Genomic DNA, 19,583 nt, shown 5'->3' with positions numbered 1-19,583 from the left:
CAGAGGCCAGGCACGGTGGCTCACACCATGTAATACCAGCACTTTGGGAGGCCGAAGTGGGAGGATCATTTGAGGCCAGGAGTTTGAGACCAGCCTGGGCAACACAGTGAGACCCTGTCTCTATAAAAACAAAACAAAACAACAACAACAACAACAAAAACACAGAGTTTTAGGGAGAGTACTAGGTCAATGTCTTAGGGCAGAAAAAAAATATCAAAATGGGATTGGACTATCTTGTCAGAAAGCAAGAAGACTTTAACATTTTTATGTATCCATTTATTTTTTGTTCTTAGAGATGAAGTTCTGCTCTGTCACCCAGAGCTCGAGTACAGTGGTGGGATCATGGCTTATTGCAGCCTCAAACTTTGGGGCTCAACCCATCTACCCACCTCAGCCTCCCAAGTACCTAGGACTACAGGTAGGCACCACCAGTCATGCTCCTAGCTACATTTTTTATTTTTTGTAGAGACAAAGTCTGTGTTGCCCAGACTGATCCCGAACTCCTGGTCTCAAGCAATCCTTCCACCTCAGCCTCCCAAATGCTGGGATTACAGGCGTGAGCCTCTGTGCCCAACCGAGAAGAATTTTTAAAAAAGGTCCAAGGTAAGTGATAAAAGGACAAAAAAGTCAATTTGAGGTTAGCTAGGCTGTCACAATTTGAACATTAAAAAGAGAATAATAATTACAGCTAAATGGAATAAATTAAGTCTGTGATAAGCCATGAATTCATAATGAGATGCAAAAGGGAAAGCTAAGATACATAAAAAGATAGTTACAAAGAAGGGTGAAAATAATAGGGTATCCAGTGTCTTATTATATTAATAACTAGGTTGGTGTTAACACTTAGGTGTTTTGTTTCTCCTGTTAAGTATATATCTATTTATGAAGTACAGCCGTGTACTTTTTTGTTTCAGTACAAGGAGGGTAGGGTGGATATAAGGAATTATGTGTGACTAAGCCAAACAGTTCCAAAAAAAGCAGGTCGTGTACCAACAACAAGAAATTCAGATCAGCACAGGCCCTAACACATAGGATGTATTTTTAAAGGAGATGCAGTGGCTGATGAGTGCCTATAATCACACACAATGACCGAGTAGACATTGTGAGTTCTAAAAGGGTGAATTAGTCCAATATCCTAGAGCGCTCACAGTACGTAACTCATCGCTGATCGCTCAGGAGAGGAGACATCTATAATTCCTGGCACTACTGCTGCCAGAAAAGGGCAAGTTATAAGGACAACAGAACACTGAGCTATGAAACACTGATCACACACAAAATAAAGAATATTTCAATTCCTGGAATAACTCTAGGCTGCAAGAAACTAACAGTCTATGAGAAAGGCATGAACTTAAAAAAAAAATCCCCCTGAGCAGGTAACATTCAATTATAGAGGGGAACTAATGCACACCAACACAACTTGAGGTTCCCATCAGCACAGCCTTTGGATAAGTGTTAGGCATAACCAAACCTTGTGTTTTAATTAAGAATCACATCCATCAACAACTCTGAACTCTCAGTCATTTGAAATTTTGCTTTGTTTTGGTAGTGGTGAGATTACCGTAACCTACCTAGGTATAGAAAAATTACTATAATTCTGGAAAAGGATAGAAATAGAAATCTGGAAGAGAATTATAACTCTAGGGAAATATAAAAATGCAAGTATATCAGCCGAATGCAGTGGTTCATGCCTGTAATCCCAGCACTTTGGGAGGCCAAGGCAGGAGGTTCACTTGAGCCCAGGAATTCAAGACCAGCCTGGGCAACATAGTGAGACTTCGTTTCCACTAAAAATAAGAAAAATCAGCTGGATGTGGTAGTGCACACTTGTGATCTCAGGTCTCTTTTTAGGCAGGAGGATGGCTTGAACTTGGGAGGTCAAAGCTGCAGTAAGCCATGCTTGTGCCATTGCATTCCACCCTGGGCAACAGAGCGAGACCCTGTCTCAAAAAAAAAGAAAAAAAGTATAGAATGAATAAATTAAACCAAGAGGTTAGTATTTTAAAATACATTTAATTTTAAGTAAATTTTTGACCACCATATAAAGTGAATTTAACAGACACTATAATTAATTATAATTGTAATTTAAACTGTTATTAAACATAATTTAAGCTTGTAAACAATGTCTAAATGTTTTTTAAAAATGTTTTTTGAGACAAGGTCTTGTTCTGTTGCCCAGGCTGGAGTGCAGGTGGCGTAATCAAGGCTCACTGCAGCCTTGACCTCCCCGGTTCAAGGCATCCTCCCGCCTCAGCCTTCCAAGTAGCTGGGACCACAGGCATGTGCCACCACACCTGGCTAATTTTTAAAAGCGCTTGTACAAATGGGGTTCCCCTGTGTTGCCCATGCTGGTCTCAAACTCCTGGGCTCAAGTGATTCTCCCACTTTGGCCTCCCAAAGTGCTGGAATTACACACTTAAGCCACCACACCTAAATGTTTTAAAAAATTTTATTTTAGAACTTTAGTGTATTAGATAAGTAGGTTTATTAAACTGAGTATTAAATTATGAGCAGTGATGAGTATTTTCTCCATGCCCCAAATCTCTTCAGACATTAAAGAATGAAATGGAACGGAATGCTTGGGAATTGGCAAATAAATACAAGTGACTCTAGCACAAATTATGTGCGGAAAAAGCAGTGAAAGAAGCAGCTGGGAAGGATAAGAAGCAGCCAGATATTTAGGGACCTTGTATTACATGTAGATTCTTAGTTTCATCAAATAGGCAATGGGGAGCTACTGAGAGTATTTAGAAAAGAACGAGGCAGAGATCAATCTTGGCACGGTTTCGAACACCCTCTGGTGGTAACAGAGAATAGATTACAGGGTAGAAGAGAACTGCCGCAGGGAAAAGTTAATCCAGGATCGGAGACAGGCAGTGAGGTAGAGACTTGTTCAAGAAATAGTGCAATATGAAAAGGTGCTCAACACCACTGATCATCAAAGAAATGCAAATCAAAACTACAGTGAGATATCATCTCACCTCAGTCAAAATGGCTTTTATCCAAAGGTCAGGCAATAACAAACATTGGCAAGGATGCGGAGAAAAGGGAACCCTTGTAAACTGTTAGTGGGAATCTAAATTAGTACAACCACCATGGAGAACAGTTTGGAGGTTCCTCAAAAAACTAAAAATAGAGCTCACTGAAGCCTCAAATTCCTGGGCTCAAGCGATCCTCCTGCCTCAGTCTCCAAAGCAGCTAAGACTATATGTGTGCACTAGCACACCTGGCTAATTTTTTTTTTCAATTTTTTGTAGAGACAGGGTCTCACTATGTTGCCCAGGCTCATCTCAAACTCCTGGCCTCAAGCAATCCTCCTGCCTCAGACTCTCAAAGTAGTGAGATCACAGACATGAGCCACCACACCCAGCCTGCAATTTTCTATGGTAAGATTCTCTTAATTTCAGGGTTCAAACTTACTCTAACTAGGGCATCAATATATAACTTTTAACAATGTTATACTCACTACATGAGGGTTTCTTTTTAACCTATATAGTCTCCTGATATAATTCAATGCATCTCTTTTCAGTCTCAGAAGCACAAAGATGTTTAATATATTATCTCATGTACAGTAAGAACTATTACTTTAATTTTTAAAAATAGTATAGAAACAGGGTTCTTGCTGTGTTGCCCAGGCTGGTCTTGATGGGTTCAAGTGATCCTTCCACCCCAGTCTCCCAAAGTACCAGGATTACACCAAACCTAGCAGAAACTATTTATTTATTTTTCTTTTATTTATTTATTTTTTTTATCTTTTTTTATTTTTTTATTTTTGAGACGGAGTCTCGCTCTGTCACCCAGGCTGGAGTGCAGTGGCTGGATCTCAGCTCACTGCAAGCTCTGCCTCCCGGGTTCCCGCCATTCTCCTGCCTCAGCCTCCGGAGTAGCTGGGACTACAGGTGCCCGCCACCTCGCCCGGCTAGATTTTTGTATTTTTTAGTAGAGACGGGGTTTCACCGTGTTAGCCATGATGGTCTCGATCTCCTGACCTCGTGATCCGCCCGTCTCGGCCTCCCAAAGTGCTGGGATTACAGGCTTGAGCCACCGTGCCCGGCCCTATTTATTTATTTTTTTTTGAGATGGAGTTTCACTTACGTCACCCAGGCTGGAGTGCAGTGGCGTGATCTCAGTTCACCACAAACTCCACCTCCCAGGTTCAAGCGATTCTCCTGCCTCAGCCTCCCAAGTAGCTGGGATTACAGGCAGGCATAATCATGCCACCATGATTACACATTAGCCACCATGCCTGGCTAATTTTGTATTTTTTTTTTTTTTTTTTTTTGAGGCGGAGTCTCGCTCTGTCGCCCGGACTGGAGTGCAGTGGCCAGATCTCAGCTCACTGCAAGCTCCGCCTCCTGGGTTTCCGCCATTCTCCTGCCTCAGCCTCCCAAGTAGCTGGGACTACAGGCGCCCGCCACCTCGCCCGGCTAGTTTTTGTATTTTTAGTAGAGACAGGGTTTCTCTATGTTGGTCAGGCCGGTCTCGAACTCCTCACCTCAGGTGATCCGCCTCCCAAAGGCCTCCCAAAGTGCTGAGATTACAAGCGTGAGCCACCGTGCACGGCCTCTTTTTTTTTTTTTTAACCAAGCCATGTTTCTAAGTAATTGGCTGGAATTATTTAATATCCCTTTATAACTAACCTTTTTAAAAAACAAATAAAAAAATCTGTTTCAAACTTTTTTTTTTTTTTTAAGAGACAGGGTCTCGCTCTGTTGCCTGGCTTTTGTTTGAAAAAACATTTCCACTTTTGGAACTATAACACTATCTCCATTCACAATCACGTATGTTCTCATTTTCTCATTCATTCATGGAAACATTTTGACTCCCACACATTTCTTTTTTTTCCTCCCGCACATTTCTTTGTCACTAAAAACACTCTCAAGTAACTAGCATTACATCAGATTGCATTTAAAATCTAAGAGCTGATAATCATTTTCCTTTAACAGCTCTATCACACTTAAACGAAGACTAACTGAAATTCTTCTTATTGTAAAAAAAATCTCAAGCTAAAAGTGAAAATTATTTTGATTATATAGTTACGGACAATCTACTACACTTTCATAACAATAATTTTTAAAAGATTACTTAAAGTCTGTCGAGTGGTTATCCTACAAGCTATAGACTCTTCACAACTGTAGAGTACATTAAAGTACCATACCTGAGACACCTATGTTTAGTATTAGAGGAATGTCACTGTGGTACAATTAGTTTAACATGTTTTCAGTTATTTTATTGATTCAACAAATATTTATTGTGTTGGGGACTAAGCCCTATTTCAGATCAAGTAGTCTTTCACACTATCACACACAGGCACAAAGTTAGGTTCTAAGGATGCAATGATAAGGCAAAACTTGACATGATTCTAGCTCTCATGGTTTTCAAACTGTCCGGTGAAAACAGATCAATCAAATAATCACATGAATGAATGTGTCATTAAAATCTAACATGAGTAGTCTGAAATAAAGAAACCATTTGATGAGCATTTATAATAATCATTATTGTAGGGATGAATGCTAAATAAACTTAACCTAGCATGAAAGTTGGGGGAGCAGTGTCAGAGAAGGCTTTCAAAGGAGGTGATGCTTGAACTGAAATCTAAGGCATAAAATTAGGGGTGAGGAACAAAATAACCTTTCCCCCTTTAAAGAGATAACTCTAACTGCAATGTCGAGAACAGACAAGAGAAAATAGGAAACTATCACAGTAGAAAGAGCTAGAGATAATAAAAGTTATTAGTGGATGGAAATGCAGAGATACAACCAGATCCAATAGCTATTTAGGAAGTTAAATCAGGAGGAGAGTGATGGATTGAATATGAAGGAATGAGGAAGAAGGTGTCATGGAGGGGTCCTAGATTTGTTTGGTTCTTGCAGTTAAATATGCATTGGTTTTCTATGGTTGCTGTAATAAATTACCCAAAATTCGTGGCTTAAAATGACACAAATCTATTGTCTTACGGATCTATAGGTCAGAGGTCTCACTGGGCTAAAATCAAGGTGTTGCCAGGGCTGCATTTCTTCTTTTATTTATTTATTTATTTTTGAGACAGGGTCTCACTCTGTTGTGCAGGCTAGAGTGCAGTGGTATGATCAGGGCTCACAGAAGCCTCAACCTCCCATACTCAAGCGATCCTCCCACCTCAGCCCCATGCCCAGCTAATTTTTTTTATTAATTTTTTTTTTAGAGACAGGGTCTCTCAACGGATTCTAGGAAAGAATCCATTTTCTTGCTCTGTCCTAAATCTAGTTAATGATGAACGTTTCCTATATCTTGCAAGATTAAAAAATTACTAAATCATAAGCCACCTTTCAGAGTTTACCAAAAATACGTAACAAAGAAAAGGAATCAAGCCCTAATGTCTGCTCAGGTGATTTGTCTGTGTTCATGTTCTCTTTCACCCAGACCTAAGGACTCACTCCTCTTAAAACCACTGCCACTTTTTCTACCCATTGAGGTTTGTAAGATGATGATGTATCTTCTGCTTGAATCGACCTTTCTTCCCCACTCATTTTTCTTTTCTTCTCACATATAAACTCACAGGCCCTTTTCACTTAAAGGATTTTCTGCTTAACAACCAATGTAGAAGATTAGATTAATCCCAATAAAGATTAAGAAGAGGTCTTTTGCCCCTTGTCTCGAGCTCCAGTGGTTTCCTATCAGTGCTATCATCAGAATGTTGTAATTCCCCCTACTGAAGGGCAGTATGGGAAAACAGAATGCACAAGGAACTTGGGACTTGGAATCAACTTGGGTTCTCATCTCAGCACTACCACTTGCTATTGAATATTGGGAAAATTACCTCACCATGCCTCAGGACCAATGGAGATAACAGTAACAGCTTTAAAGGGTGGTTACAGGGAATACAGAAAAATATAAGTAAAAGTCCTAGAACACTGCTTGCCACATGGTAGTTGCTTAATAAATACACACTATTATTGTTATTATTATCTAGCATTCTTTCTCCCTAGTCATTAGGTTAACATCACTAGATTCCTGTAATCCCATATCGACAATTCTCTATCAGTGAACAGTTTCTCACTAGATAGGCCACAACTAGGTAGCATGCAGCTTTCTAATTATATTCACATTTCAGACTCCCAGGCCACTCTGAGTGCACATGGGGATCCCATACTCTCTCCTAACTATACAGCCTCAGATTACTTTACATCATATTCTTCCCAGTTACAATTTCAATCTGGAGCCTATAGGTCAGGCCTAGCATCAGAAATCTAATTTATTCTCTTTGCTGTAGCAATTAAAATGCAACAAAAAGAAATTTAGCCTTTAGAAACCTACTCCAAATTGTGTCTTTGTATCCATACTCTCATCTTTAAAAAGGTACAAATACAAGAATTTTCAGATGCTTTTTATGCATCACTGGGACAAACTCTTACTTGAGAGGTAGCATACTTTAGTATAAACCTGAAGAATAAACTTGCTTTCCTTCTGGACCATCCGTGGTTTAGGTGAAGACTTGTACTTGGATCTGAGGTCAAACAAGACACTTCCCAGGAGCCTTGCAATTCCATTCCTATGCAGCATGCTGAAATCACAGCTGAGAGCACCTGGACTGGCCCTGCTTTTGCTACCTGATCTGCAGATCTTATGGTTACTACTATAAGCATTTTCAGGTATCTGTAAAATTGAAAAAAATCAAACAAAAGAATTCATGTTCCTTACTCAGTATTTCACTAGGTCTCTCTGAAATCAGGCTGAACCAATCCAATGCCACCACATCATCACAGGACCTTGACGTTTACCAATAATGAAAGACTCTGCTGCTTTTGGTATCTTGTCCCAACTCCACGTTGACAGTCTGCCTCTGCATACTAAAATTCTCATGATTGAAAGCCTACCAAATGTTCCACACTACACTGGACAGTATGAAGAACATGGGACTGCAGTGACTGTCAAGAGCATATGAAATTTAGCAGTCCTGATTACTATGACAGCATGAAAGACTGCTAGATCCGAAAGAGGGCTTAGTCCCCAAAACAATGGAATTGTTCTCTACACCAGACAAAATAAGTAAAATATATTTATTTACATTAATAAATTACAATACATAAAGATTTTTTTAAAATCATGGTTCTTTCAGTTGTCATTTCAAGGTAATTAAGGCCCTTGGCATAAATCTCCCTATTAAGTAATTCTTATACATACAAACAGTACAGAAATTATTTACTATAGAAAGTAAAATACAGCCAGGCACTGTGGCTCACACTTGCAATTCCAATGCTTTGGGAAGCCAAGGTGGGAGAACTGCTTGAGAACAGGAGTTCAGGAGTTCAAGACCAGCCAGGGCAACAAAGCAAGACCTTGTTTCTACAGGAAAAAAAAAAAGAAAAAAAATTAGCCAGGCGTGGTAGCATGTGCCTATAAGTCTCAGCTACTTGGGATGCTGAGCTGAGGAGTTGGAGGCTGCAGGGAGCTACAATCACACCACTGCACTCCAGCCTAGGCAACAAAGCAAGACCCTGCCTCTTAAAAAAAATTAAATTAAAAAGACAGAGAGAAAAAAATACAATAGATCTGAATAAATAAGAATTTAAAAATTTCACTGGAGTCTGGGAGTCTCTAGAACACGATGTGGAATCCCTCTGCTGGTTCCTAGTAGCACCAGTTCCATGACACCAACAAAAATCCCTGACAAAGGAGCAACGGAAGCCAAAAGGCTAAATTCATTTCTATTTAGATTAGGGGATGTTTCATAGTGGATCTGACTATGGGTCAGTCAAAGGTAATACTAAAAATGATTGCATTTTTACTACAACTACAAAAAAAGTAACCAGCATATTGTAAATCTCAATGATTTGTGCTAATAGTGGGATAATTTAAAATCTATTTTCATCTGGAGTGCATTGTGTGGTTTTTAGCAGCGTATTATTTTTCCAAAATAGACTTCTCTTAGTTTTCATCTGAGCTCAAATTAAGTTATTTTTAATATGGGCCCTTATAATTTAATGGAAAAATAAAGAGGTCAACAACCACAAGGGAATGTGGACCTATGATTAGTTCACAGAGCACACAAATCACACATGGCTATGTGAGAGGAGAACAGAATGGTATTAGCTGCTTACAGCTGGTAAGCTGTCACCACAACTTGATTTTTACAATACTATAATTCTATGAAACTCATGTAACCTTTAGTTTGTCCTAAATATAATTAATAAACTAAAATAGAATCAGCAAGCTTTCAACTTCCAGTACTGGCAGAGTAGTCTGGTTGGTCTAGTCCTGCCACAAATATAATACTAAAATATTAAAAATTCACTATTTAAAGGCACTGGAGTCTGACCAATATCAGGCAGAAACTGCAACTGGTGAGATTTGGGAACTTGTGGCCTTTTGCCTGAAGCACTCCCCAATCCACTAACAGCTTGGTTAGCCTCACCTTACTAGCCTGAGGTGTCAGAGGAGAACTCAAGTTCAGGGCTGACAGAATAGCCAAAAAATTAGGGGCAAGGCTTGAGGGAAAGGCAGAAGGAATAAAGCCCAATTCATGCATATAAAATCCACTCAAAGTTTTCTCTCACTGCTGAACTACACATACCCAGGGGAGATCCCAGGCAGCCCATCAATAAAGCAGATGGTGGAAGCTGAAAACCACTGCAAGATTTCAGCTGCTACCCAACACAGAAGAGACAAGATTTTGGAGTCGAGTCTGAGTTGAGTCAAGCTGTCTGCTAGGATGAAATTCACATTTCAGAAGAATGTAACAGAATCCAGAGTTTCCACAATGTCCAGTACCCAATAACAAATCACGAGTTATAGGAAGAAAAAGGAAAACGTGACACATATGCACCAAAGTGCTGTCAACAGAAACCAACTCCAAGATAACTCCAATGATATAATTATCAGTCAAGGATTTAAAATCAGCCATTATAAATATGTTCAAGGACTCAAGTGAAAAAGATACAATAAATAAAAGGGGTAGTTCAGCAAAGAAATATGAACTATGGAAAATAATCAAATGGAAATTCTAGAACTAAAAAGTAAATTGAAACAAAATGTTCAATTAACAGCAGATTGGAGATGGCAGAACTGTTATTAAAGTTAGAGCATTAGAAATTATCCAATCTGAAAAACAGAGAAAAAAATATTGAGGAAAAATAAGCAGAGCCTTGGAGTACTTGAATAATGGATGGAAACATCCCACATTTAGTGAAAGACATCAACCTACAGATCCAAAAAGCTCAACAAACCCCAAACAAGAAAACTACCTCTAGGCATACGATAGTCAGACCACTGAAATACAAAGAGAAAATCCTAAAAGCAGCCAGAGAAAAATAACACATTACATACAGGATAAGAACAACACCATAAGACAACCCCAAAGCTCATTAAGAAAATGAAAAGGCAAGCGAGACTGGGAGGAAATATGTGCAAAACATATCTGACAAAGGAATTGTATCCAGACTGAAAAATGAAAACAAAACAACTTGCTAAGAAAAGAAATAAGCCGATTTTTAGAAAATAAGTAAAAGAGGCCGGGCGCGGTGGCTCAAGCCTGTAATCCCAGCACTTTGGGAGGCCGAGACGGGCGGATCACGAGGTCAGGAGATCGAGACCATCCTGGCTAACATGGTGAAACCCCGTCTCTACTAAAAATACAAAAAACTAGCCGGGCGAGGTGGCGGGCGCCTGTAGTCCCAGCTACTCGGGAGGCTGAGGCAGGAGAATGGCGTGAACCCGGGAGGCGGAGCTTGCAGTGAGCCGAGGTTGCGCCACTGCACTCCAGTCTGGGCGACAGAGCGAGACTCCGCCTCAAAAAAAAAAAAAAAAAAAAAAAAAAAAAAAAAAAAAAAAAAAAGAAAATAAGTAAAAGATGTGAACAAACACTTCATAAAGGAAGATTTACAATGGCCAATAAGTACAAAGAAAGTGCTCAGCATTTGTCATCAAGGAAGTGCATTTTAATACTACAATGAGATGTCACTTCATACGTTCTAGAATGGCTAAAATTAAAGACTGACAAAAGTAAATGTGAATAAACCAGAACATTCGCATATTGCTAGAGAGAATATAAAACAGTATGAGAGCTTACTTCGGCAGCACGTATACTAAAATAATAAAATGGTACAAGTGGCCCAGCATGGTGGCTCATGCCTGTAATCCCAACATTATGGGAGGCCAAGGTGGGAGGATTTCTTGAGGCCAGGAGTTCAAGAACAGCCTAGGCAACAAAGCAAGACCCTCTCTCTTTTTTTTTTTTTTTTTTTTTGAGACGGAGTCTCGCTCTGTCGCTCGGGCTGGAGTGCAATGGCCGGATCTCAGCTCACTGCAAGCTCCGCCTCCCGGGTTTACGCCATTCTCCTGCCTCAGCCTCCCGAGTAGCTGGGACTACAGGCGCCCGCCACCTCGCCCGGCTAGTTTTTTGTATTCTTTAGTAGAGACGGGGTTTCACCGTGTTAGCCAGGATGGTCTCGATCTCCTGACCTTGTGATTCGCCCGTCTCGGCCTCCCAGAGTGCTGGGATTACAGGCTTGAGCCACCGCGCCCGGCCTGCAAGACCCTCTCTCTACAAAAAAATAAAACAATTAGCCAGGCATGGTGATGCACGCACGCAGTCCTAGCACTTTGAAAGGTAGAGGCGGGAGGATTGCTTGAGCCCAGGAGTTTGAGGCTGCAGGAGCTATCATCCACCTCAGAGCTCTAGCCTAGGTGACAGAATAAGACCCTGTCTCTTAAAAAAAAAGTATCTGAGGCTGGGTGCAGTGGCTCACGCCTGTAATTCCCAGCATATTGGGAGGCCGAGGCGGACGGATCACCTGAGGTCAGGAGTTCGAGACCAGCCTGGCTAACATGGTGAAACTCTGTTTCTACAAAAAATTAGCCGGGCACAGTGGCACGCGCCTGTACTCCCAGCTACTCAGGAGGCTGAGGCAGGAGAATTGCTTGAACCCGGGAGGCGGAGGCTGCAGTGAGCCGAGATCGTGCTATTGCACTCCAGCTTGGGCAACAAGAGCAAAACTCCATCTCAAAAAAAAAAAAAAGTATCTGCAAAAGAGACTTTAAATGCTCATAGCAGCTTTATTCACAACAGCCAAAACTGAGAAAACCCCAAAGCTCACAAACAGAAGAATGAATAAACAAAATGTGATATAGTCATACAATGGAATACTACTCCACAATAACAAGGAACGAACTACTGATCCATGCACAATATGACAATACAGATGAATCTCACAGACGGTATGGTGAATGAAAGAAGCTGGACCAAAGGAGTATACACTTTTAGATGGAGTCTCGCTCTGTTGCCCGGGCTGGAGTGCAGTGGCGCAATCTCGGTTCACTGCAAGCTTCGCCTCCCGGGTTCACGCCATTCTCCTGCCTCAGCCTCCTAAGTAGCTGGAACTACAGGTGCCCGCCACCATGCCCAGCTAATTTTTTGTATTTTTAGTAGAGATGGGGTTTCACCGTGTTAGCCAGGATGGTCTTGATCTCCTAACCAAAAGGAGTATACACTTTTAAGAGTTCATAGGTTTAAGACAAAACTAAGATTTAAAAAGTCAGAACAGAGATGAGTAATTTAAAAATATGAAGATAGGTCAAATATACGTAGAGTCAAACAGGACTTCAGACTTGATACAGAACGGAAATAGAGGCATCCTTCCAGTAGTTAAGCAGTTAACTACTTGCCAAGTGAGATTCAATACTTTATAGAGAGCAAATTTTACTTTTATAAACATTTTAAAATAAAAACTCCTTGATAGCAGCAAATGTGTCTGACTTGATTTGTTTTGGAGCTATCTTAACACGGGTGAAATGTGTACAAAAGTTTTTACAGCAATGAAAATAAAAGCACGGATAATGCATGATGACAATAAAACTTCTTTAACAGTGGTTATGATTTCAAGTAAAAGAGCAAGCGAATATAGATGTCAGAAGAGGCCATAAGGTGAATAATGGGAATATAATTTCAATGTAAATAATCTTAACATAGATTAAAATATAGGATTAATAATATAAAGGATATTGTATATCTGATCCAGTGCCAGATCTACCATCATATGTTGCTTAACAATAGGGATACATTCTGAGAAACTCATTGTTAGGTGATTTTGTGTTGTGCAAACATCAGTGTACTTACACAAACCCAGATGGTATAGCCTACTACACACCTAGGCTGTACGGTACAGTCTGTTGCTCTTAGGCTACAAACGTGTACAGCATGTTACTGTACTGAATAGTGTAGGCAACTGTAATGCAATGCTAAATATTTGTGCATCTAAACATAGAAAAGGTAGAGTAAAAATATGGCTTAGGGAACACTTATTCTATTTTATGAAATTGAAGTGTTGCCTGATTCTAGAATCACAAATAAAGCCAATTGAGATCTTAAAAACACACACATACACATACATACACACACACACACACACACACCACACACACACAGTTTAAAAGATAAAAAATGGTATACCTGTACAGGGCATTTACCATGCATGAGCTTTCAGAACTGAAGTCACTGGGTGAGTCAGTAAGTGAGTGGTGAGTGAATGTAAAAATCTAGGACGTTACTGTATACTACTGTATACTTAGGCTCCACTACATTTATTAAATTTTTCCTTCTCCAATAATACATTAACCTTAGCTTACTGTAACTTTATCTTATAAACCTTTAAATGTTTTTAATTTTTTGACTTTTGTAATAACACTTAGCTTAAAACACAAAATCCTGGGCCAGGCATGGTGGCTCAAGCCTGTAATCCCAGCACTTTGGGAGGCCAAGGTGGGTGGATCACCTGAGGTCGGGAGTTCAAGACTAGCCTGACCAACATGGAGAAACCCCGTCTCTACTAAAAATACAAAATTAGCCCAGCGTGATGACATGTGTCTGTAATCCCAGTTACTTGGGAGGCTGAGGCAGGAGGATTGCTTGAACCCGGGAGGCAGAAGTTGCAGTAAGCCTGGCCGGGCGCAGTGGCTCAAGCCTGTAATCCCAGCACTTTGGGAGGCCGAGGTGAGTGGATCACGAGGTCAGGAGTCGAGACCATCCTGGCTAACACGGTGAAACCCCGTCTCTACTAAAAATACAAAAAATTAGCCGGGCGAAGTGGCGGGCGCCTGTAGGCCCAGCTACTCGGGAGGCTGAGGCAGGAGAATGGCGGGGGAACCCGGGAGGCGGAGCTTGCAGAGAGCCGAGATCGCGCCACTGCACTCCAGCCTGGGCGACGGAGCGAGACTCCGTATCAAAAAAAAAAAAAAAAAAAAAGTTGCAGTAAGCCAAGACCGCACCATTGCACTCCAGCCTGGGCAACAAGAGTGAAATTCCATCTCAAAAACAAAACCAAAACAACAACAAAAAGAAACAACACACAAAACACTGTACAGCTATAAAAAAAAAAAAAAAAAAAGTATTTTCTTTATATCCTTATTCTATAGGCTTTTTTCTATTTTTAAAATGTTTAATTTTTTACTTTTTAAACTTTTTTGTTAAAAATGACACAAACACATACATTGGCCTAGGCCTACACACGGTCAGGATTATCAAGATGTCACTAGGCGATCGAAATTTTTCAGCTCCATTATAATCTTATGGGACCACCATCCTATAAGCAGTCTATCATTATTCAGCACATGAGTGTATTTCAAATGTAGTTTTTTTCTTTACTTTTTTTTTTTTTTTTTTGAGACAGAGTCTCACTGTGTCGCCCAGTCTGGAGTGCAGTGGAGCGATCTGGGCTCACTGCAAGCTCCACCTCCTGGGTTCAAGAAATTCTCCTCCCTAGTAACTGGGATTACAGGTGCCTGCCACCACACCCAACTAATTTTTGTATTTTAGTCGAGGCAGGGTTTCACCATGTTGGCCAGGCTGATCTCGAACTCCTGACCTCAAGCAATCCACCCGCCTCAGCCTCCCAAAGTACTGGGCTTACAGGAGTGAGCCACCGCTCCTGGCCTGCTATTCATTTTTTAAATTCTGGCTACAGTAACTGCCCTATGCTAAATTTTCTCTTATTCAAATACATTTACTATACAGGGAAAATGTTCCTAGTAAAGAAATTCCCGCTGTCATTACCTTGTCCTGAAGAGTTTGCTGCCATTTTCCTATTTTGTTTCAATTATGTCCAGCAGCAATTGGTCAGCACTTCACAATCACCTGTAAAATATGTGTACACACATATACAATGCACCATATTTTAATCACAAACTAAAAGGAACAGTTAACCTCCCTCCTTACAATGAAATGTTTGCTGTTTCTTAACCTCTTCACAAAGATACATTTGAAATGTACACGGACTGAAATCCCACATGTAAACTGTGCTAGTGTCTCAAGCATTTAATTAAATACAGCATTGTTTATTCTTGCAGATGTTCATACCATTTAGCATTACTGTATTTAATAAACATCATTAGGTTGTATTTACCAAATATATCAACCAATTGATAGAGTCAATACAATCACGGTGTTAGGAAAAAAAATCATTCACCTATGGTGTCTCTGCATTCGTCTAAAACACATACCCAGCAACTACTGTGTACACTGAAAGCTAAAAAAGGAAAAAGAGTAGTGTACCTGCTCTGCACCATACACTGTGTAAGATGCTCGAAATTAGTTCCTTTATTTCTTTATCAACATTTTATAGATGAGGAGACCGTACCCAGGGTCATAAAGCTAGTAAGAATTATTTGGGCTGCTGGTTTCCAAACTTCGTGCTTTCGTACTAAATCCTGGGGAGATCCAAGATGAGCAAGATCCTACTCCTATTCTCAAGGAACATATAATCCGATGGGAAAATAAAGTCTTATTCAAGCAACCATATACTATTAATTAAAAAAAAAAAAAAAAGCTTAACAAACGCGTTCTTTAAAAGGTAGACACAGTGCCGGAGGCAAATAATTGATTTCACTGGGAGCAAAGAGTGACGCCTTAGTCTAGGGAGCCGGGAAAGACATAAGAAATAGAAAACAGGCACCGGTTTTTAATAAACGAATCGTTAGGTGTCTCCAGCAGCTGACAATGCCGGGTTAGGACTGGAGGACAACAGGGCCATCTTGTGACAGGGCTAGACTGGCGTGCCAGAAAGGTCCCTGCCTGCGGGCGTGCAGAGTCGAGTGGGCCAGCGCTGTAAACGAGACGAAGGAAGCAAGTAGGAGCGAGAAATGTTGGGTGGCAAGGTCGGAGGGGAGGTCGCTGCCTGTAGCAACAAAGACGGCGGCAGCAGGTTAGGACCAGGGTCACACTTTTCTATTCCCCGGTGCCGCCAGACTGTCGTACTTACCTGAGACCCGAGGACACCGGGACCGCCTCGCTTTCCAATCGCAGCTCTTAAAGGGGGCGCGACCACTTAGGCAAAAGGGGCTCAACTCACCGCACTACAACCTTCCCGCCCCCGCTGAGCTTCCGCCTACTGACTGACGTGCGCCCCAGGGAGCGGAAACCCCGCCTCCCGCCGGGACCCAACGGCCACCACCCGTCGCGATTCGCACTTTAGCGGCCACCTCAGTGCAGACGTCACTTTTTTTCCAAAGAGTGACAGTCGAAGAGGCTCACGGGAGATGCAAGCAGTACTGTTGGGGGCGGGACCAGGGTGGGGCGTGGCCCGGGGCGGGGCGGGGCGGGGCTGTCAGGCAGGGGCGGGGCTGTCAGGCAGGGGCGGGACGGACAACAACTGGGTCCCTAGCACCAAGACTGGCTTTTTCTTCATTGCCACGGCCTGTCCGGTCTTGCGACGGTGCGAGTTCATCTCGGCTGGCCTCGGAGGAGAGGCAAGTCTAGAGGCTAAGCTCGCTTTCGAGCTTTAACAACCATCTCGGATTGCACATCCGCACACACACACACATACACACACACATTTAGGAATATTTTTTGTCTACAGTTTACACAGTTATACACAATGAAAGCACTGAACATGGAGGATTTTTATTACAGTGCAATAATCTGCATTTAAGAAGTGGATGTGCCACATCGCAGAACACCAAGATGCCAGGAGTGAGATCACCTGCTGCCCACCTGATTCCAGCACAATAGATATCTACACATTTGAATTAGAAGGTAATATTATATTGACATGTGTTCAAATTGCACTTTTATTAATTAAAAAAATGTTTTTTATAGAGGCAGTGTCTCGCTTTGTTGCCCAGGCTGGTCTTGAACTCCTGGCATCAAGGGATCTGCCCACCTCAGCCTCCCAAAGTGCTGGGATTACAGGCGTGAGCCACACTGCCCTGCTTAAAATTGCAGTGTCTTAATCTCTTCCGAAAGATACATTTGAAAAACACACAGACTTAAATCACAAATGTAAGCTCCCCAAGCACCTCAAGCATTTAATTAAATAGAATGGATAATGAATTTGAACATATGTTTTTAATAATCGATGTTTGCTCAAGAGGAAAATGTTTATGATACACAGTTTTCTTGTGCACAGATCAATGACTGAAATAATCGTTTCAATACCAAGTATTTATTTACTCAAAACCAAGCATGTATTTACTCTATACCAAGCAGCTATTGAGTGCCTTCTACAATGCGAGGTGCTTCCTGTGCATCAGCTCTGGTCCTGTTGTTTCCTGATTTACATTTGAGACTCGTGTTTCTTGCTCTATGTCAAATAGTGAGCTAAGATTCAAATTAAAAGGTCTGCCAGATGCTAAGGCCTGAGTTCTTAAATCTCACACATTGCCTCTGTTCTGGAGGAAAGAATTCCTCTGAGACCAGTTCTTGCTGACTTTACTTTAATCCAGATATAAAGCCTAACACATGAGCATTTTGATGGTAGGCCAGGAGCCCTTTCAGTTAAGAGGACTTTGTGAGTTCTAGTATGACTAAAAAGATGACTGAGATCTAAATGGCTGATAGAACCTTAGAATTTTTTTTGTTTTGTGGCCTAGCTAGGCAATATAGAAACTAGGGTACAGAAAGTTCCAGTCTAAGTTTCACCTCCTTATTTAAGGAGGTGAGAGAAAAAAGAGTTCTAACCCTAAACAACATTTTATAACTTCCTAGCAAATTCAGCCTCTGAGAGTTGAAAGAACATTATCAGGAGAAAGATAAATTTAACTTGCTTCCGATTCTTTTGCCTTTTACTTGGTAGGTCATAGCCCTTGAAACCCTTCTGTCTTCTCGTAGAGTTTTTGGAACTTCTGCCTCACTGTGTTAACCTCTAATGCAATGGTTAATAGTGAGTCAGTTTACATGAATGCAAATTCGAACTTTAACACTTAATGATTGTGAGCCCTGGTTTAACCTTTTGGTGCCTCTGTTCTATCATCTATAAGATGGGAGTAAAAATAAATGATTGGGTATATGTAAATCACTTAGAATAGCACATGGCACATAATAAGTACTCAATAAATGGTTACTATTAGAATATAAACAATGAACAATCTGTTGTACTGGGTATCTTGGCAAGTGGTCAGTAGGTCAGCTGAGCCTGGGTGTGGTGGCTCATGCCTATAATCACAGCACTTTGGGAGGCCAAGGCAGGAGGATTACTTGAAACCAGCCTGGGCAATATAGTGAGACCTCATCTCTAGAAAAAAATCTAAAAAATTTGCCAGGTATGGTGGTGCGTGCCTGTGGTCCCAGCTATTTGGGAGGCTGAGGTAGGAGGATCGCTTGAGCCCGGGAGGTCAAGGCTACAGTGAGCTATGATCACGCCACTGAACTCCCCTCCTGCACTCCAGCCAGGGCAACAGAGCAATAGACCCTGTCTCAAAAAAAAAAAAAAGGTCAGCTGAGAAATATATTAGGAGAAAATCCAAGACAGGAGTGCATGTTATAGCCCCGTGGCTCTATTAACTAATAGCAGTCTGTGAATTACCTGAAACCACTGTGGTTACAGACCTTCAATATCAAAGTAGAGTTTACAATAGTCCCTAATTCCCAACTGAAACCACCCTAACCTCCTTTTTTGGTATTTTGTGATAAAGTGTTTGGGGATCTGCATGAGGCTAGACAACCTTTAAAATAAAATATGTAGCAGTTGGAGACAATGACGGTATTAGTTATCTATTGCTATGTAACAAATTACCCTGAATCTTAGCAGTTTAGAACTTGGGTGTAGAACCTGGCCCTGCACTTATTGGCCGGGCGCGGTGGCTCAAGCCTGTAATCCCAGCACTTTGGGAGGCCGAGACGGGCGGATCACAAGGTCAGGAGATCGAGACCATCCTGGCTAACATGGTGAAACCCCGTCTCTACTAAAAAGTACAAAAGACTAGCCGGGCGAGGTGGCGGGCGCCTGTAGTCCCAGCCACTCGGGAGGCTGAGGCAGGAGAATGGCGTGAACCCGGGAGGCGGAGCTTGCAGTGAGCTGAGATCCGGCCACTGCACTCCAGCTTGGGCAACAGAGCAAGACTCCGTCCCAAAAAAAAAAAAAAAAAAAAGAACCTGGCCCTGCACTTACTGGGTGAACATTTGGACAAGTTATTTATCTGTTCCTCAACATCCTTATCTGTGGAAAGGGGTATTAAAAGCACCTACCTTACACCATTGTTTTAAAGATTAAATAAAATCAAACCAGATGCCTCGTATCTATAAGCTATTATTTTCTATTAAACATAAATTCTAACTCATTAGAGTATTAAAGCAATATGAAATATCATGAAGATTTTATACAACAAAATGTGGTGGCCTC

At 41.3% G+C, this 19,583-nt stretch overlaps 1 protein-coding gene across 9 annotated transcripts in view; it reads right to left on the bottom strand.

Annotated features, from left to right (window-relative positions):
• INIP (INTS3 and NABP interacting protein) overlaps window positions 1–16,470 on the bottom strand; it is a 36,669-nt gene extending 20,199 nt beyond the window's left edge. For 2 of the 9 annotated variants that reach the window (XM_033237789.1, XM_033237790.1), the window contains exons 1-2: window positions 16,227–16,431; window positions 15,023–15,103 (exon numbers count right to left, since the gene is read on the bottom strand). In XM_033237789.1, coding sequence (XP_033093680.1) covers window positions 15,023–15,047 — 25 coding nt within the window. In that variant the 5' untranslated portion in view covers window positions 15,048–15,103; window positions 16,227–16,431. Of the gene's footprint in view, window positions 1–8,219; window positions 8,241–15,022; window positions 15,104–16,226 lie in introns of those variants that run through there. The other 7 variants (XM_033237793.1, XM_033237792.1, XM_033237794.1 and 4 more) reach the window with 6 other exon arrangements.
• Window positions 16,471–19,583: the final 3,113 nt, after the last annotated feature.

This window comes from Trachypithecus francoisi, unplaced genomic scaffold (assembly GCF_009764315.1).
Source record: "Trachypithecus francoisi isolate TF-2019V2 unplaced genomic scaffold, Tfra_2.0 Lachesis_group16, whole genome shotgun sequence".
NCBI classification, from domain to species: domain Eukaryota; kingdom Metazoa; phylum Chordata; class Mammalia; order Primates; family Cercopithecidae; genus Trachypithecus; species Trachypithecus francoisi.
The sequence above is the reverse complement of the archived record's forward strand: the minus strand, read 5'-3'. Positions and strand labels throughout refer to the sequence as shown.